This window comes from Pogoniulus pusillus, chromosome 31 (assembly GCF_015220805.1).
Source record: "Pogoniulus pusillus isolate bPogPus1 chromosome 31, bPogPus1.pri, whole genome shotgun sequence".
Taxonomy (NCBI): domain Eukaryota; kingdom Metazoa; phylum Chordata; class Aves; order Piciformes; family Lybiidae; genus Pogoniulus; species Pogoniulus pusillus.
The window spans coordinates 13,356,524-13,376,685 of record NC_087294.1 but is presented as its reverse complement, the minus strand read 5'-3'; the positions used below and the strand labels follow the sequence as shown (position 1 = coordinate 13,376,685).

Genomic DNA, 20,162 nt, shown 5'->3' with positions numbered 1-20,162 from the left:
CTCAGGGATCAGTATAGGCTGGGGATACTGGGGACTGACCTCCTGGAGAGCGATGAAGGGGAAAAGGATCTGGGGCTCCTAGTGGATGAGAGGTTGACCATGAGCCAGCAATGTGCTCTGGTGGCCAAGAAGGCCAAGGCCATTCTGGGGTGGGTTAGAAGGGCTATGAAGTCTAGAGGGGTTCTCCTCCCCCTCTATTCTGCCCTGGTGAGGCCTCATATGGAACACTGTGTCCAGTTCTGGGCCCCTCAGTTTAAGAAGGACCTCAGGGAACTGCTTGAGAGAGTCCAGTGCCTCTAGAGCCACAAAAACGCTGAAGGGAGTGGAAGATCTTCCGTAGGAGCAGAGCCTGAGGGAGCTGGGGCTGTGCTGCTGGGAGAGGAGGAGCCTGAAGTGGGACCTCATGAATGGTTATAAAGATGTGCAGGGAGAATGCCAAGAGGCAGGAGCCAGGCTCTGCTGGGTGATGCCCAGTGCCAGGACAAGGGGCACTGGGTGGAAGCTGAGGCATAGGAACTTCCATGGAAACAAAGAAAACGTTTTCCCTGTGAGGGTGACAGAACGGTGGAAGAGGCTGCCCAGGGGGGTTGTGGAGTCTCCCTCTGTGGAGATATTCCAGAGCTGCCTGGATGTGTTCATGTGTGATCTGCTCTAGGTGATGCTGCCCTGCCAGGGAGGGTGGACAGAATGAGCTTCCAGCCCCTGACATTCTGTGATTCAATCTGAGCAACAGCAGTAACTCCTCACTCCTCAAGGAGCAGCAGCAGCAATCCGTCCAGGCACCTAGTGCAGGTTCAAGGAAGGGAGGAAGAATGTATATGCCTCACCTTTTGCTGAAAGGTGAGACAGGCACTTTTCCCCCTTCCTTTCTCCCTTGTCGTTAATGGCTGTTGCAGGAGCTCCCCCTCCTGTTTCAGGTTTTACATGTCAATTGACAAGGAACCCCAATCCCAGCTACACCCAAACCCGGCACCTCTTGCATTCATTAGCCTTTTCCCAAAGAGCTGCCACGGTTGGCATTAAGATAGAAATGTCAGGTATGGCTGGCACACAACCACACAGGCTGAATGTCAGGTATGGCTGGCACACAATCCTTTCTGTGCTGTGCAGAGAAGCAGTAAAATACCACTCCAAGTATGCCCTCAGAACAAAGTGTTATAAGCATGAAAGGTCAATACTTCTGAGAAGTATTAGCTTTCCCCTCACTCTGAACCAGGCCACACACTCCTGCCCATCTCCTTCCACTCTAGTGAAGCCTTAGATTGGCAGATTCCTTCTGTGCAAAACAGTTCTTGACAGTTCAGAAAAGAAAACCTTTTGCCAAGAGTGAAGATGGAAGATTCCCATGTAAGGACAGGGAGGAGGACAGGTCACTCTGTACTCAGCCTCCAGCTGCTTGTGTGTCACTGTCATTCTGCTACTCAAGAGCAGCAAGCTACTGAGTTGTCTGAATGGAACTCTGCACCTGCGCATTCAGAGGATTCCATTAACACAGGTGAAATGAACCACTCTGTTTCTGCCACTGTAGCTGCAGCAAGACTCATTGGGTACCATACCTGAGGAGTATCCATCAGAAACTGATGTGCTGTATGGATGGTTGAGTCCTTGCTTCTCTCTGGCTTCTCTTCAGATGCTTTTGGCAGCTTTTCTGTGGTAGAGTCATCAACATTCTCTGAGTCAAAGGTCTGGATCTCTGGTTCCACTTCACCTGGTCCTGCAATCACAAAACTAATTACTGCCTTTGTGGATCACACATCATATGAGAGCTAACATTGTATCTCAGCTCTTCTGCTAAATGCCTCAGAGGTTTTGGTGTGCAGCCCAGACAGAAGTGCACAAATTTTAAGACAGAGTTCTAGCAATAGGATGAACACAAGGCATCCTTGTGAGACACAAAAAGATGCATCCTGCTAGTAAAAATCATCTCCCCTCTTCAGCCAGCATTTGTGTTGTCTGTAAGAAAGCCTTCAGGATTCCAGGCCACAGAGATGTTTATTTAGATTCATCAAAAGGCAGTGCTTCACTTGCAATTGGCAAGAGATAAGTGCAGAGTCCTGCACCTGGAAAGGAACAGTACAGGCTGGGAGAGGATCTGCTGGAGAGCAGCCCTGTGGAGAGGGAGCTAGGAGTGCTGGTGGGCAGCAAGTTCTGCATGGCACAGCAGTGTGACCTGGTGGCCAAGAAGGCCAATGGGGTCCTGGGAGACATTAAGAGGTGTGCCCAGCAGATCCAGGGAGGTTCTCCTCCCCCTCTACTCTGTCCTGGTGAGGTCCTGCTTGGAATATTGCATCCAATTCTGGGCTCCCCAGTTCAAGAGGGACAGGGATCTACTGGAGGGAGTCCAAGGGAGGGCTACAAGGATGCTGAAGGGACTGGAACACTGCATGATGAGGAAAGGCTGAGAGACATGGAGCTGTTTGGTCTGGAGAGGATAAGGTTGGGAGGGGATCTAATGCATGTTTATAAATATCTGAGGGCTGGGGGTCAGGAAGGAAGGGGCAGGAACAGCCTCTGCTCACTTGCACCTTGGGATAGGACAAGGGGCAATGGATGTAAACTACCCCACAGGAAGGTCCACCACAACATGAGCAAGAACTTCTTTACTGTAAGGGTTATGGAGTACTGGCACAGGCTGCCCAGAGAGGCTGTGGAGTCTCCTTCTCTGGAGCCTTTCCAGCCCTGTCTGGATGTGTTCCTGTGAGACATGCACTAGGTGCTATGGTCCTGCTCTGGCAGTGAGTCTGGACTCAGAGATCTGTAGAGGTCCTTTCCAACCCCCAACATGCTGTGATCCTGTGAAGAGATATTTATTTATATCTAGCTTATTTTGATTGTGTGGGCTGTGTGACTGACAAGTCAGAGGCATCTTCTTCTCATCTACCAACACTTGCATCTGGTAGTCATTTTCTGCTAGGCTGCTCAGCTTTGTTTGCTCCTCAGTTGCTTTGTGCTTTGTCTGAAGTTAAACACAAGAAAAGCTGAGTTATGTGCTGCTGATGCTGGTGACACTGGAATGCACTTATATATGCCAATTAATTAAGTGAACTGGCATTGTGTCTAGCAGGAGGAAAGTGTTTGCTTTTTACTGCTCCAAAGTGGATAAAGATTAGAGACCATTAACTTGAAGGAGAAGAGCAAACCCCTCTGTCACTCAACTGCTTTTGAAAAGGCTAATGCTGGTTACTAGGCAGGAGTAAAACTATTGCTGCAGAACAGTCAGTTAAGAACAGATGGTTTTGTCTTATAAAACATTCACACATCTATTACATGAGAACACAACCACCAGCATGTAAAGATGCACATCAGTGTACATTTAGGAATGGCTTTTAAGTTAATGTACCAGTTTTAGTAGCAGTAGATTTCTTCTTCTCTGGCTTCAGCTCCTCGGTGTCTACTGCTCTGAGCTCCTCGGTGTTCTCCATTTCTGTTTCCATAGCTGCATCTTCAGCATCTCCTTCTTCCTTTTCTTCAAGAGGCACAATAGGCTTCTCTTGCTCCTTGCTAGCTACATCTGTACAAAGGCAACAAGACTTAATGAGGGAAAAGGGGAAAGAAAAGCAGTGAAGCTGCAAAAAACCCACTTCATTCTGAGGCCACTGCCTATCAGTGTTAGTGAACTTCAGGACAAACCTGAATTACTGTCTCAAACCTCAGTTTTATCTTTCACTGTGTCATATTGTAGCAGTGAGCTACTGCCCTGCAAACCTGATGAATGAAAGAGAATAGTTACTGTAATGGAAAGCCACTGAACTACATTTTTATTAGAGGAGTATTTTTAGAGCATCAATTTGTTTGATACAGAAGAAAAATCCTGCTGTGTTACCCCAAATGTTTAGCATGTCCAGTAGCAGTTTGGGTTTCAGTATGGTTTAAGTAAGATTTGGAGGAATTGGATTTTAAATGTTTATTAAGATGAAATCCATTTTTATGAGTCGATTCATTACTTTACAAACTGTTATGATGGCTGCATCTGACTGCCAAAGAGTAGCAGCTACTGTAGTGAAATGATGCTACACCTTAAACCAAAATGAGGATCATCACAGATGGCTTAGGGACCCCAGAGATCACCTACTCCAACCTCCCCACCATACAAGAACACCTCTCAGCTAGACTCAGCTGCTCAAGGCCACATCTAACCTGGCCTTGAACACCCCCATGGAAGAGGCATCCACAAACTCCCTGGGCAACCTATTCCAGTCTCACCACCCTCATACTGAAGAACTTAGAATCATAGAACAAGACAGGTTGAAAGAGACCTCCAAGCTCATCCAGTCCAACCTAGCACCCAGCCCTAGCCAATCAACCAGACCATGGCACTGAGTGCCTCATCCAGGTTTTTTTGAACACCCCCAGGGATGGTGACTCCACCACCTCCCTGGGCAGCCCATTCCAGTGCCAATCACTCTCTCTGCCAACAACTTCCTCCTAAACCTGCTCTCCCTCAGTTTAAAACCATTCCCCCTTGTCCTATTGCTAAACACCCTTATGAAAAGTCCCTTTCCAGCCTTCCTGTAGGATCCCTTCAGGTATCAGAGGGTAGCTATAAGGTTCCCCAGAGTCTTCTCTTCTCTTGGCTGAACAAGCCCAGGTCCCTCAGCCTGTCCTCACAGCAGAGGTGTTCCAGTCCTTTGTGGCCCTCCTCTGGACTCGCTCCAAGAGTTCCACACCCTTACTCATGATGGGGACACCAGAACTGGATGCAGTATTTGAGGAGGGGTCTCACAAGAACAGAATAAAGGGCAGAATGACCTCTCTTGACCTGCTCGCCACACTCCTCTTGATGCAGCCTAGGATCCAATTTGCCTTCTGGGCTGCATGAACACACTGCTAGCTCATTTTGAGCTTCTCATCAAGCAATCTACCTAAGTCCCTTTCTTGAGAGCAACTCTCGACCCACTCTGCAGCCAGGATTGTCAAACTAGCTTTAAAAACCCTACTGGGAAAAGCTGGAGTAGTGAGGAGCATTTCAGGATTTCATGCCAGCTCTTGACACCCAGAAATGCCACTGTACCATATGTCTGTGCATCATAGCTTTCAGAGCTTTCTTTAATGTGCTCGAATGCATCAGCCTCCTCCACGTCCTGTTTAGGCTGGGTCGTGTCCTGCTTTGCTTCACTGCTGCGTTCTATGGTTCTCAGCCGCTTGTGGACGTGCTCGTTGTGATCTCCCACCGAGCGCTCGTTGTCTGCCTGCCCAGGCTTCCTCTTGAAGCTCTGCAAAGAGAGTGCCTCACTCTGGTAACCTGAGGGGAGCTGAGCCAGACACTGAGCAGAGCAAGAGCTCTACCAGGGAAGTACTCAGCCCTGCTGGTTTGAGGGGAAGGAAGGAGAGGGAGGTAGGAAGGAAGGAGTATGGGGGAGGAAGGGATGGAGGGAGGGAGGGAAGGAAGGAAGGAAGGAAGGAAGGAAGGAAGGAAGGAAGGAAGGAAGGAAGGAAGGAAGGAAGGAAGGAAGGAAGGTAGGTGGGAGGGAAGGGGGGAAAGGGGGAAGGGGGGAAGGGGGGAAGGGAGGGAAGGAAGGAAGGAAGGAAGGAAGGAAGGAAGGAAGGAAGGAAGGAAGGAAGGAAGGAAGGAAGGAAGGAAGGAAGGAAGGAAGGAAGGAAGGAAGGAAGGAAGGAAGGAAAGAGGAGAGGGGAGAAGGAAGGAAGGAGGAGAGGGGGAGTAGGAAGGAAGGAAGGAGGAGAGAGGGGAAGGAGGAGAGGGGAAAGGAGGAAAAAAATAAAACCTGAGACAAACCTGGGTAGTTTTTCTGCTCTGCTTCTGAGAAGCCATCCGGGCCATGAGTGCAGACTCGTGGCCTTCTGACTGATTTGCACTTGAAGCTCCACTTCCATATTCCTGAGAGACCAAAAGAATTGCAATGGCCACTGAGAAGTGATTCAGCAGCTGCTGTAGACAGATTTGAGCAGTTAAACTGCAATGCTGTGCTGCCTTCTGTTGTGATTGATGAGTGGCTCAAAACTGTCTTATTCTCGTGGAGAGCAGAAGAGACAATTCTGCAGCTCAGCAGTCAGCCTGAACTTTACCACACAGTTTTCAGGTACCTACTTGGTCTTCTAACATTTTTTTTCAGTGGATGTCTAAATTGTCTTCTCAAAATTGAATCCTAAGACACAGTTCTTAAAAATATAGCAGCAATTCCTTGAGTGTAACTTGAAGACACATTCACAAGTTCAGCATTTTCAACTAGGACCCCTCCATGTAATTTACCTCTTTAGACTGGTCTCTTTCTGAAGCCTCTCCAGCCAGCTCAACAGCACTCTCACTCTGCAGGTTTTCTTGCCCAGTCTGTCCCTGTGTTTCATGCTCCATTCTTTCCTCAGGCTCAGGGATCTGTTCATCCATCTCTGAATTATCTTTACCCTCTTCTTCCTGGAAGAACAGCAGTTGATCTTAGCATTTTTAAAAGCATCAGGAAACAGAAGGCCAAGGAGGTAATAGGAATATAGGTGACAGAACTAAAGCAGTTTAATAGTAAGCACATCTCTGCTACCTTGATGGAGACTCTCACTAATATTACACCTGCTCAATGCCAAATTCGTTTCAGAGAATCACAGAACACAAATTCTTCATGAACAAATAAAATAAAAAAGGGGAAAGGGAGAAGAGGAAAGGAGGAGAAAGGGAGAAGAAGGAAGGAGGGGAAAGGGAGAAGAGAAAAAGAGGAGAAAGGGAGAAACAGAGGGGAAAGGGAGAAGAGGAAAGGAGAAAGGGAGAAAAGGGAAGGAGGAAAAAGGGAGAAGAGGGAAGGAGGAGAAAGGGAGAAGAGAAGAAGAGGAGAAAGGGAAAAAAGGAGGAGAAAGGGAAAAAGGGGGGGAAAAATTAATACAGTTAGAGTTTTCTCAGTTATTCTCTACCTGAGGTTGAAGGCCTTGCTCAGCAGCAGGGACTCCCTTGTCTTCAGCAGATTCCTTTTTTTCCTCATCAGGTGGTTGTGACTCTTCCTCCTCCTCCTCCTCCTCCTCTTTTGCTGCATCCTCAGTGTTCCCTGCATTTTCTTCTTGATCATCAGCATCTTTATCCCCTTCATCTCCTTTCTCTTCTGTATCTTCAGAAATGCCTTCTTCAGCTGGTTGTGCCTGTTGATCATCTCCTTCTGTCTCGCCAGTATCCTCTTCTTTCTGTTCTTCTGCCTTTTCTGCTTCACTTAAATCCACAGGTTTCTCATCTATTTCAAAAGCATTTTCCTCATCTAGATTTAAAACAATCAGAAAGGCATCCAAAACTCACAGTGAAATACAAAGAGAGTGACTATTACAACTGCCCAGCCTATCAAAAAAGCTTAATACTGAGAATTCTATACAGAAAGGCAACAATTTGCTACAGCAGATAATTTCTTAACCAATCCTTCTATTGCTCTGTGGCTAACATGAACATAAGAAGTTTCATCTAAACACGAGAAAGACCTTTACATTGAGGCTGGGGGAAGCACTGCAACAGGCTGCCCAGGGAGATGGTGGAACCTCCATCTCTGGAGTCATGCAAAGTCTGTCTGGCTGCCATCCTGTGCCACCTGCTCTAGGTGAAGCTGCTCTGGCAGGAGGGCTGGACTAGTCATCTCCAGTGCTTCCTTCCAACACCTGTGATTCTGTGTGACTACACAGCATGATGAATTCCTATTACCTTCCTTTAACCTAATACTCTTGAGAGTCAGGAGGTGGAGTACTCTGTACTCCAACACAACAGCCCCCAACACAAGAATGACATGGAACTGTTGGAGCGAGTCCAGAGGAGGCCATGAAGATGCTCAGAGGGCTGAAGCAGCTCTGCTATAAGGACAGACTATGAGAATTGGGGCTCTGCAGCCTGGAGAAGAGAAGGCTTCAAGGAGACCTTGTAGTGGCCTACAAGAGCTCATTATCTGACCAACTCTTCTTTCCTATTTCCATTTGGCTTTCATCTAGGAATCTGTGGAGAGATTTTTAGTGGTACCTTCATCCTCTTCCTCATCACTCTTCTCATCAGTCTCCAGGTTCAAATTATCAGGAAGGTCTAAAGGCTCAACTTCAGGCTCCTTTTCTTGCTGGCCATGGTAAGGATCTACTTCATTCTCATCATACTCTCGCTGTCAGCAGAAGAATGTGGGGAAAAAAAACCCAAACAGACAGGTATGTAATAAAATAGGACAGGTAAAAGATGACAAATAAGATATTTCCCAATTCTCCAGGACACAGAAATGCTGGATACAATATTAGGTTACAAATGAGCTTCCAGTGGCACACATCCTCGTGGATAAATAGCTGAAAAATGGTAATTTCAGCAAATGCCTTTACCTAAACTATTACTTCTTCCCAAGGGCATGTTTTGTGTCCAGAATCCTGCTTTCCCAGCTGAGCAATTCTGAACAGAACCTGCACTCTCACAGAAGGTAAATACACTCTTGTACACTATGCAGAATTTTCAAGTACACTGTATACAGATTCTGGGGGGTCAGTCTCACTGACTGAAGAGAAACACAACAGAACAACAACTTCTAAGCCTTGCCCATCAAAATAGCAGTTCAGTCTACAGCCTGCTATGGCAGCCATTGGAAACTGAAGCTGGTGTAAACAAAACTTCTTTCTGGATTACAGATCTAGTAAGAAGAATCACATGTATCATAAAGGACACAGTATGGTTCATTTTTAGCTCTGAAATGAATAGATTTTCATAGTGCACTTCACTATTACATAAAGAGCATTTCAAAGTCCCATAAACATATGCTGTAAGCATCAGAATATGCTTTAACAGCAACATTCTTTGTGCACTCCAAATCATTCTTACCTCGTCAATTTGTTCATGGATTTTCTCTTTGTTTCCACTCTCATCATCTTGTTGCTCTTCTTCCTTGTCCTTGGGAGGCTGTTTTTTATTATCCTTGTTTCCTGTGCCCAAATTGTCATCTTTTGCAACGAGCTCTGAATCCTCCTGTTCACCAACAAATTACAGAGAAATTCAGTTATGCTACCTGCTTCTCAAAGTCTGAGTGAGAAGATACCATCTGCTACAAAAAGCAAACACCAAATAACTTGCAGTATTCTCCAATTACCCTGGGTTCTGCACCTGAGCCAGAACAATCCTTACCATCAATAGAGACTGGGGAGGAGGTGAGAGAAAGCAGCCCTGTGGGAAAGGACATGGGGATGCTGATGGATGAGAAGCTGGACATGAGCAGGCAGTGTGAGCTTGCAGACCAGAAGGCAAAGCACAGCCTGGGCTGCATCCAAAGCAGTGTTGCCAGCAGAGCCAGAGAGGGGATTCTGATACTTTGCTCTGCTGAGACCTCACCTGCAGTGCTGCATCCAGCTCTGGAGCCCTCAGCACAGGAAGGACATGGAGCTGATGGAGCAGGGCCAGAGGAGGGCCATGAAAATGGTCAGGGATTTGGAGCAGCTCTGCTACAAAGACAGGCTGAGAGAGCTGGGGGTGTGAAGCCTGGAGAAGAGGAGGCTCCAGGGAGACCTAATAGCAGCCTGCCAGTGCCTGAAGGGGGCTAGAAGGCGGCTTCAGAGAGACTGTTTGCAAAGAGCTGCAGGGACAGGATGAGGGCAGTGGCTTCAAACTAGAGCAGAGCAGAGTGAAAGTGGATGTTAGGAACAGGTTCTGCACCATGAGAGTGGTGGAACACTGGAACAGGTTGCCTAGGGAGGTGGTTGGGGCCCCATCCCTGGAGATATTCAAAGTGAGGCTGGACAGGGCTCTGGGTAACCTGATCTAGTTGAGGATGTTCCTGCTGACTGCAGAAGGAGTTGGACTGGATGACCTTTGGAGGTCCCTTCCAGCCCAGATCATTCTATGATCCCTTTCCAAGACTAAAAGCTATGCAAGGATGTTCATGGTGTATGTCACATCATGCTAGTAGAGTTTAAGTCCTTTAATGTTCTTTTTCCCCCACTCCTTTCCTCTTTACCTCATCCATTCCTGGTCCAGTTTCTTCTGTTTTACTACTGGCATCTTCATTGTCGTCATCATCCTCATCATCCCCCCAGAGCCTCTCGTCTAGTTTATCATCAGCTTCAGCATTATCAAGGTTTCCCATCTGCTTCTCCAGCTCCTCCTCTTCATCTGAATTGTCCTCATTTTCTGTGTACAGTTCAGAAGGTGTTTCAGTATAGAAGAAACAGTTCACTTTCTTGTTGAGTTCAGAAACAAGCAGTCAGTGCTGCACCTCAGTTTCACTGCCCTATGCAGTCAGCTGAGATGTGTGGAAACAGACATCCATGCACTAACATCTATCAGAGCAGGGTCCCAATTAGGTGTTCTAGGCTGTTCTCTTGGACATACCCACAACATTCTCTCCCTCAGGCTTAACAAGTACCAGGTGCAAAACCTGGATGATTTTAACTCTGTTCCTTACCTTCTCCATCCTCCATTTCAAGATGTTTTGGCATTACTGGGAGAGGAACTGTCCATTCTACTTCACCTGTTTACTAGGCTTGGGACTTTCTCTTCTTGTGCAGATGAATTTATTCTTGGCACTTTGTCAGATTCAAAAGTAGATTTAACACTACTGTAATTTGTACAGCACATTACTTTCAGATCTTTCAGCTGTCACCCTTTAAAGTGGAAAAAACTGCTACCTTTTGGGTGAGTAGCAACTGGAGTCAATCTACCAAATGTTGCTGGCTTTCCCATTTGAAAATGGAGAATTAAATTCTTTAGATTGCTTAAAAAGTTAGCAATAGCTTTGTTAGTCAGATCTGGAAGTTAAAGACAGTTGTAGTATCAAGTGTCAGCAGTGTGCCCAGGTGGCCAAGGCCAATGGCATCCTGGCCTGTAACAGGAACTGTTGGCCAGTGGGAACAGGGAAGTCCTTCTGCCCCTGTACCCAGCACTGGTCAGGCCACACCTTGAGTCCTGTGTCCAGTTCTGGGCCTCTCAGTTTAAGAAAAATGTTGAGATGTTCAAACATGTCCAGAGAAGGGCAGCAAGGCTGGTGAGGGAGCTGGAGCACAGCCCTGTGAGGAGAGGCTGAGGAGGATGAGATTGTTTAGCCTGGAGAAGAGAAGGTTCAGCGGGGACCTCATTGCTTTCTACAACTACTCGAAGGGAGGCTGTAGCCAGGTGGGATTGGTCTCTTCTCCCATGCAAACAGTGACAGAAGGAGGGGACACAGTCTCAAACTGCTCTAGGGCAGGTTTAGGCTGGATGTTAGGAAAAAAATCTTCACAGAGAGTGACTGGCATTGGAATGGGCTGCCCAGGGAGGTGGTGGAGTCACTGTCCCTGGAAGTGTTTTAAAAAAGACTGGATGAGGCACTTGGTGCCACAGTTTAGTTGATTAGATGGTGTTGGGCAATAGGTTGGACTTGATGATCTCAAAGGTCTTTTCCAACCTGGTTAATTCTGTGACTCTGTGTTCTGTTGCTTTTCAGTGACTGATTTTAAGACATGTCTGTATGTCAGCTCACAACAGAAGGAATTGGCTGCTTCATTCCAAACCCATCACAGTGATGAAGCAGAGATGGCCTTTCCTTTGTGTACATCTTTGCATTCCTATCAGTACCTCTTAGTGTCCACACACAACTGGCACTGCTCTGTTGTTAACACAGACTACTTTTCGGTATATGCTTCATTATACAGCAAACACAACCATTACTGCCCTGATTTAGAATACTTCTTATGAGTTTGCCACAGTGGAAGGACCAAACCTTTTTTCTCCAGTTCTCCATCATGCATTTTTCCTTCAAAGTCTTCTGACATTTCAATTGCATTGTCTTCTCCTTCAATGTCTGGTTTAGAATCTTGATCCTCTTTCTCTTTCTCTTGACCCTTCTGAAAACTGTCTTCTATCTGAATGAGTGGAAAACCAAGAAACATCACAATTTGGTCTTGGCAATACATTAAATCTTTAAGTACCACAGCAATATTTACAAGCTTATATACAAAAGTAAGAACCAACCTAAACAGGAGACTGAAGGAAAGTTAACCTTTCTTTTACCTGAAACATTTACAACATGGATTCTAAGTCTTCTTTTCAGCTTTACTTGAACTAAAGCAGAACTAGCCAGGACACTTGCCTGATCTTCACTTTCTATTTTGTCACTGACATCCTTCTTGCCCTCCCCATCTCCAATACCAGCGTCCTCGTAATCGTGGAACTGCGAAGCTCCTTCTCCAGCTTCTTCTTCAAGTAACTCCTTAGGCAGACAAAACCCCTAACAAAGGCAAACAGAGACACAAAACGTCCTGTAGTTCAGCTCAGTTCCTACTCAAACCCTCATAAATATTCAATACTTGCACACCACATATCATAGCTCAGTCAGGGTTGGAAGGGACCACAAGGATCATCCAGTTCCAACTCCCCTGCCATGCCCAGGGACACCTCACACTAGATCAGGCTGTCCAGAGCCTCATCCAGCCTGGCCTTAAACACCTCCAGGGATGGGGCTTCAACCACCTCCCTTGGCAACCCATTCCAGGCTCTCACCACCCTCATGCTGAAGAACATCTTCCTAACATCCAGTCTGACTCTACCCACTTCTAGCTGTGTTCCATTCCCCCCAGTCCTATCACTACCTGACATCATAAAAACTCCCTCCCCAGCTTTCTTGTAGCCCCCTTCAGATACTGAAAGGTCACAGTAAGGTCACCTTGGAGCCTCCTCTTCTCCACATTGAACAGCCCCAATTCCCTTAGTCTCTCCTCATAGCAGAGCAGCTCCAGCCCTCTGATCATCCTCGTGGCCCTTCTCTGGACACCTTCCAGCACATTCATATCCCTCTCGTAATAGGAGCTCCAGAACTGGACATAGTACTCCAGATGGGGTCTCACCAGTGCAGAGTAGAGGGGGAGGATCACTTTCCTGACCCTGCTGCCCACACTTCTCTTGCTCTTGATATCACTGTTATCTCTAAGAACTCACCTTTTGAGCAAGCTCTGTGAAAATGCTTGTTAGAACAGAGAGCAATTTTCCAGTACTCCGGTGAGATGCCAGCAACACAGTGAGGTAGAAGAGGATGAGGTCTGAATACTTGCAGAGCATGGGCTTTAGACGCACCAGCAGATAGCAGGACTGGTTGAAGAACTGCAGTTAAAAGCAAAGGACAGCTGTCAAACTGGATTATGTATGCACTGAGGTGCACTGCAGAGAGGGTGAGGATAGAGTGAAGAGCGATGCTCAAACCAGAGCCACCAGCAGGCAAGTTCAAATACAAGTTCCAAGGTTTCTGAAGCCTTCTCTAGGTTTTCACAGAGCCCAAAACTTTTCATAGAATAGAATCATGGAATGGTTTAGGTTGGAAGGGACCTCAAAGCTCATCCAGTTCCAACCCCTCACCATAGGCAGGGACACGTCCCACTAGAACAGGTTGCTCAAGGCCTCATCCAACCTGGCCTTGAACACCTCCAGGGAGGAAGCAGCCACAACCTCCCTGGGCAACCTGTGCCAGTGTCTCAACATCCTCACTGAAAAGAACTTCTTCCTAACATTCAGTTTAAATCTCCCCTCTGCCAGTTTAAACACATTACCTCTCATCCTGTCATTTCAAGACCTTGTAAGTAGTCCCTCCCCAGCCCTCCTGTAGGCCCTCTTCAGATACTGGAAGGCCACTGCAAGGTCTCCTCAAAGCCTTCTCCCCTCCAGGCTGAAGTGCCCCAACTCTCATAGCTGGTCCTCATAGCAGAGCTGCTGCAGCCCCCTGAGCATCTTCATGGCCTCCTCTGGACTTGCTCCAACAGTTCCTCGTCCTTGTGTTGGGAGCTCCAGAATTGTACACAGTACTCCAGGGGAGGATGCTCAAACCAGAGCTACCAGCAGGCAAGTTCAAACACAAGTTCCAAAGTTTCTGAAGCTTTTTCACACAGCTTCTCACAAAGATTTTCCCCAGATTTTCACAAAGCCCAAAACTTCTCCTTCTCAGCAAAGGAGCTGAGAAGAGAACCTCCATTTGGCCGTAATTTCTCACATGCTTGCAGTTTTGAGTTACTAGACAAGCAACAGCAATGCACATTTACCCAAAGCTGACAGTTTCAAATCTTTTGAGATCCCTAAGGCAAAACCCCTTGAGAAGAACAATTTTACCTTGTGTTTATCTGAGGTGTAATCTTCCCTGTAAGATTTTAGGTCCTCCAGGAGTTCTGAAACTGCTAAAATGGCTTTTTGCACGTGCAGAGAATCCAAATCAGCAGAAAGATCTTCATCCAAAAGCTTAGTTATGTGTCCTGCTTTAATCACATCAAAGGAGGCTTCATCCTCTGTTTGAAACACAAAGAAAATATGTCAATTAAGTCAAGCCTTCTAAAAATGTTCCAATAAGCAACCTGCAAATATCCTTCTAAACAGACTTCTATTGAAGTGGCAATTTCCTTGTCTATTGGTGCCTCTGCTAGAGCCAGTTTAAGGAATTTCTAGGTTTGCATAGCTGAAACTCTCCTCCTCAACTAAATTAACAAACTTACCATTTTCCTCTGCAGATTTTTCTTCCTCTTTTCCATCTTCCTGTTTTCTCTCGACCAAACACTGGATGGCATAGAGAACAACACGGATAACTGCTTCCACTTTTGCTGAGAAGTGCTCCACAAACTCTTCATCTGACAGCTGATTTCCTTTGGAATCATAATCCAGGCAGTTTGAGACAGAAAGACGTTAAATCAGTGACTCTGTTTGCCCTATGCATGATAAACACACTCCAATTTTTACCACACAGTTAAAGAATCATAGAATGGTTTAGGTTGGAAGGGACCTCAAAGATTATTCAGTTCCAAACTCCTGCCATAGGCAGGGACACCTCCCATTAGAACATGTTCCTTGAGGTCTCATCCAACCTAGTCTTGATCACCTCCAGGGAGGGAGCATCCACAGCATCCCCAGGCAACCTGTTCCAGTATTTCACCACCCTCACTGTAAAGAACTTTATTCTAACATCTACTGAAATCTCCTTGCTGATCCTGATGGACAAATACAGTTAAAATCTGTCATCAGAAATGACTAAGGGGGAAAAAAGCTCCACCACACTATTGCATAGCTTAAGTCTGGGCTAAATTTTACAAGCTTAGATTTCATCAAGGGTTTCTGGATACCCAAATGAACACTAAGCCATTTTCTGCAATAAGCAACCCAAGGAATTCTTAAACCTTTACCTCAACTAAAGAAAAATGGGCAGAGAAGAATTGTCCTTACCTCTGCAACTCGTCATGGAAGCAAGAAGCTGTGTTCTCCAGGCTGTGAAGTCTGCAGATGTATTATTAACTTCTTCTTGTATATACTTTAGGCTTTTGATTAGGGCCATCTGATTTGCAGCTTGCTTTCCTTCCACATCTGGAAGAAACAGGGACTCGATGCCTTGTAACTGAGCTGAGACTTCAAGCAAGCAACTCATAGCTGATGTGCAAACTTCAAAATCTCTCCTGCAACAAGAAATTCCATGAGACTGGAAGAAGAATGAACACTGCAGTTTAAAATGAACCATTTTCTTGGCGCAGGAATGAGGAGAAAGCAGCTGATCTCCACTTCAAGCTTACTAAATGTCTGACAGCAGATGTGCCACTCACTGTTTGATGCAGACAGAGAATGAGGTATGTCTGTTTACAGAATCAGACTGTTAGAGGTTGGCAGGGACCTCCAGAGATCATTGAGTCCAGCCTCCCTGCCAAAGCAGGATCACCCAGGGTAGTCTGCACAGGAATGCAGCCAGGTCGGCTTGGAAGTTTCCAGAGAAGAAGACTCCACAACCTCTCTGGGCAGCCTGCTCCAGGGCTCTGCCACCCTCACTCTACAGAAGTTTCTCCTCATGCTGAGCTGAAACCTTCTCTGTTCCAGTTTGTGTCCACTGTTCCTTGTTTTATTGCTGCTGACCACCAAAAAGAGCTTGGTCCCCTCCACTTGACACCCACCCCTCAGCTATTTGCACACACTGCTCAGATCTCCTCTCAGCTTTCTCTTCTCCAGACTAAACAGTCCCAGGGCTCTCAGGCTCTCTTCGTAGGAGAGATGCTCAATCCCCCAGTCATCCTTCTGGACTCTCTCCAGCAGGTCCCTGTGTCTCTTGAACTGGGGAGCCCAAAACTGGACACAGTACTCCAGGTGTGGCCTCAGCAGGGCAGAGCAGAGGGGCAGAAGAACCTCCCTAGACCTGTTGTTATTATCAGTTAGGCTACAGAGCTCTTTTGAAAGAAAAATTCTCCATTAAATTTACATTTGAAATTCACCTCCTTAAGTAAGTAGTTATGGGCATGAAATCACAGGGGACTGAAGACAAACTGATGAGCCTGCAAAAACCACTTACTTAGTGTCTTATCAAGGGAGTGAGAAAAGACACAGCACTGGAACAGGCTGCCCAGGGGGGTTGTGGAGACTTTCTCCTTCTCTGGAGACTTTCAAACCTGCCTGGATGCAGTCCTGTGCAGACTACCCTAGGTGATCCTGCTTTTGGCAGGAGAGTTGGACTCAATGATCTCCGGAGGTCCCTTCCAACCTCTAACATTCTGTGGTTTGTTTTAAAAGCCAGGCACTGCACTTGGCAAGAAAACCGAACAGAAACAGGTTTCAAGAGCACCTGGACACACTTTACAAGCACAGACAAACATTTCCAAGGTGACTTCACACATATCAACACACAGAGATTCAGTTTTAATGCACATGTAGAACTCACCAGGAATACAACAAGGTCTCACATGACTGTTGTCTTATTTTGTCCACTTCTGCTTTCATTGCCTTCACATTTCCCAGCATTGCAGTCAACTGTGAGGCTACCTGCAGCCATAATTGATCCTTATTTCGCATCCTGCACCCGGGAGGCAGTTGCTCAGTCGTTACTGGAGTCAGGTATTTTAGCTCTGAGGGAATTAGGTCATCTATTCCTTTGAACAGATTTCCCACTTCAGGTCCTGAACTCTGAAAAATGTTTGTTTTGACCTCTGTCCTTTCACTGTCACTGCACTTTATTGACTCTTCTCTTGGGCAGCATTGCAGAAACCAAGACAGCTCCTCGAGGACCATCACGCACTGCATGGAAAGCTGCTGCAGTTTATCAGTCCAGCACTGAATGCTGTCTTGAGGAGGAAATGCTACATTATATTCCCTGTCAGCAGTCAATCTAGAATCTATCTCTTGTATACAGCTCAGGAGGTTCCTGGTTAGGAAGAAAGAAGGAAAAATTACAATCACCAAGTTTTATGTTATACTTCCCATCAAAAAGCTCAACCTTTAGAATGAGTTCATCAACCCTCTAAGTAACATGAAGGCAGTGGAAGGAAAAACAAACCACAAAACACAACAACAAAATCCCCCCAAACTTTTCCAGGGTAAACTAAAATGATAGCTTTTCTCTTTAAAAAACCCAGTTAAATGCTGAACTATTCAGCTCTTCTCTCCACTGCATATGTTTGTGAGTTGTGAAAACAGGGCTCTGTGAGAATACTCAAAATCTACACCAAACCATCCTTAAACTCCAGACCTGATACTCAGATATTATTACTTTTCCTCCACCATAAAAGCAAATTAGGCTCTAACACATCTTCATTCTCTGAAGTGCTGTGTAATAATCAGCTCAAACCAAATGATGAATCTGATTGACAATGACAGTCACAGCAATGCAGGGAAGGGCATCAGAGGTTTTACTGTTCTTGTGCCTGGAAAAGTAGGGGTTTGCAGTTTGGGCTTTTGTTTGGGTTTTGATTCTTTTGTTCAGTTTCCAAGTCTCCTAAGGTTAAGGTAATTTTTGCACCACTCATCTTCAATCTAGATTTCCTTTGGTATACAGAGGAAATAGCTCCTGACTCAACTTACAGAAGTTTTATGGATTATAATAGCAATGAGGATGGATATGCAGAACAGTGGAAGCTGCAGTGAGACTGATGAGGGAAAGAGAGAAAGATCTCCTCATTTCTGCAGCTTTGACACAAGATGTAGTATCTCCCACCTTCCTACAATTCTTTCTTTGTAAGCTGTTGAGGTTTCTTCATCTGGGCTCGAAGTGCCATCCAGATCATTTATTCCTTCCAAATCAAACCATCAGCTCAAACACAGCCAAAATTATCTCAGGTCAATACCAAATGAGAGACATTTAACAACCTATAGGTTTAACTTCATCATTGACTATTGTCATTATTTCATGGTCTTCAGGTATGTGCAATTTGCTTTTCCCAAATCATTTTGATTCCAAAATATTGGCTGCAATGACAGGTTAAATACTACCTAATACCCTTTTTTGTGTCTATGTCATCTGTGTCCCCATCCATCCATCATCTCTTCTTTGTATGTACACGTAGGAGAGGAGAGACAGGGAGAAGCAGGGGGGGAAATACTGATTTAGTTTCTGGTTTTCTTCATCTCTCTGATGAAGACACAGAGTGTGTCAGCAGTAAGTTGGCAGATGACACCAAGTTAGGTGGCAGTGTTGATCTTCAAGAGAGTAGGAAGGCTCTACAGAGAGACTTGGATAGATTGGATCTGTGGACAATGTTAATGAGCTTCAAATGCCAGGTCCTGCACTTGGGCCACAACAACCCCAAGCAAAGCTACAGGCCTGAGGCAGTGTGGCTGGAAAGCAGCATGGCTGAAAGGGACCTGGGGGTTGTGTGGATAAGCAACTGAATATGAGCCAGCAGTGTGCCCAGGTGGCCAAGAAAGCCAATGGCATCCTGGCTGGGATTAGAAATGCTGTGGCCAGCAGGAGCAGGGAGGGGACTGTGCCCTTGGACTCAGCTCTAGTGAGGCCACATCTCAACTACTGTGTTTAGTTTTGGGCACCTTAATACAAGAGAGATGTGGAGGTGCTGGAGCCAGTGCAGAGGAGGAAAAAGAAGCTGGGGAAGGGCCTGGAGAATAAATCTGAAGAGGAGAGACTGAGGGAGCTGGGGCTGGTTAGTGTGAAACAGAGGAGGCTGCAGGTAGACCTCACTGCTGTCCGCAGCAACCTGAGAGGAGGCTGCGGAGTGGTTGCTGCTGGTCTCTTCTCATAGGTAAACAGTGACAGAACAAGAGGGAACGACCTGAAGCTGAGACTGGTTAGGTTTAGATTAGACATTAGGGAAAAAGCTTTTCAGGGCAAGAGTGGTCAGGCACTGGAATGGGCTGCCCAGGGAGGTGATGGAGTCACCAATCCAGGATGTGTTTACAGGTATTCTGGATGTGGTGCTTGGGGCTATGGTTTAGGGTGCACCTTGTAGAGCAGGGATATCTGTTGGACCTGGTGGTTCTGAGGGGCTTTTCCAACCTGGATGTTTCTGTGATTCTTGATCTGAATTGCTCACTGCTGAACTCCTTGCCAACATTTCACTGTTGGAAAATGCAGAAATACCTCAGTAGGATCCACTGTTCTGTCAGTGCAGTAAGAGACTGCCTCTGTCTGACAAGCATCTGCAGGAGGTGTGCAGTGTATCCTTTACAGCGCTCAATGCCACCTAGTCCAATATCCTAAAGAAAAAGTGGGAGGGAACAGTTTGATGAGTAAGGGGACAACAGCATCCTTTGTGCCTCCACTTCACTGCACTGTGAATGTTTTCATTGTATTTATGGTTTAATTGAACAAGTCCTAAAATGCAAACAAGTCTTTTTTACCAGTTTCCCTGTCTGTGTCTTCCATATATCCTTACAAACTTTATTCTCAAGTAGCTTCTGCAACAACACTCACATTAAATTGGACTTCACTGCAGCAATTCTTATCAGGGAATTAGTTCCAATGGTAAATCTATCTTATGTAATGATTATTAAAAACCAAAAAGAGATCACCCTGTATTTTACACTCATGATCATTGCTTAGAACACTCCCACAGCTAATGTCACCATTTTACTGACACTTTTACTCCCTTCAGCATAATCAGCTCCACCTTTAAAGCCTGTTCACAACACAGAGCAAAACTGATCTCAGCTACATTCCATTCTTTCTGCCACTGCCAGCTGTGATATTGGACAAAGTCATATTGCAAAACAAGAGGTGAAGCACAGCAAGAAGAGGATCTGGAAGAGTTTTTTTTGTCCTAGAACACTGAAGAAGTGGTACAAGAAGGTCAATGGCATCCTGGCCTGTATCAGGAACAGTGTGGCCAGCAGGACCAGGAAGTCCTTCTGCCCCTGTACCCAGCACTGGTTAGGCCACACCTTGAGTCCTGTGTCTGGTTCTGGGCCCTTCATTTTAAGAAAAATATTGAGGTGCTCAAACATGTCCAGAGAAGGGCAGCAAGGCTGGTGAGGGGGCTGGAGAACAGCCCTGTCAGGAGAGGCTGAGGGAGCTGGGGGTGTGCAG

The 20,162-nt window shown here is 46.1% G+C and overlaps 1 protein-coding gene across 1 annotated transcript in view; it reads right to left on the bottom strand.

Annotated features, from left to right (window-relative positions):
• The window catches only part of MDN1 (midasin AAA ATPase 1), a 128,034-nt gene that overhangs the window by 10,964 nt on the left and 96,908 nt on the right, over positions 1-20,162 (bottom strand). The window contains exons 78-94 of the mRNA XM_064169384.1: positions 19,218-19,333; positions 16,569-17,048; positions 15,098-15,324; positions 14,377-14,523; positions 14,000-14,172; positions 12,842-13,003; positions 11,997-12,134; positions 11,628-11,769; positions 9,888-10,060; positions 8,762-8,905; positions 7,931-8,063; positions 6,856-7,190; positions 6,209-6,370; positions 5,735-5,836; positions 5,012-5,213; positions 3,341-3,511; positions 1,557-1,714 (exon numbers count right to left, since the gene is read on the bottom strand). Of these exons, the coding sequence (XP_064025454.1) occupies positions 1,557-1,714; positions 3,341-3,511; positions 5,012-5,213; positions 5,735-5,836; positions 6,209-6,370; positions 6,856-7,190; positions 7,931-8,063; positions 8,762-8,905; positions 9,888-10,060; positions 11,628-11,769; positions 11,997-12,134; positions 12,842-13,003; positions 14,000-14,172; positions 14,377-14,523; positions 15,098-15,324; positions 16,569-17,048; positions 19,218-19,333 (3,165 nt within the window). The remainder of the gene's footprint in view (positions 1-1,556; positions 1,715-3,340; positions 3,512-5,011; positions 5,214-5,734; positions 5,837-6,208; positions 6,371-6,855; positions 7,191-7,930; positions 8,064-8,761; positions 8,906-9,887; positions 10,061-11,627; positions 11,770-11,996; positions 12,135-12,841; positions 13,004-13,999; positions 14,173-14,376; positions 14,524-15,097; positions 15,325-16,568; positions 17,049-19,217; positions 19,334-20,162) is intronic.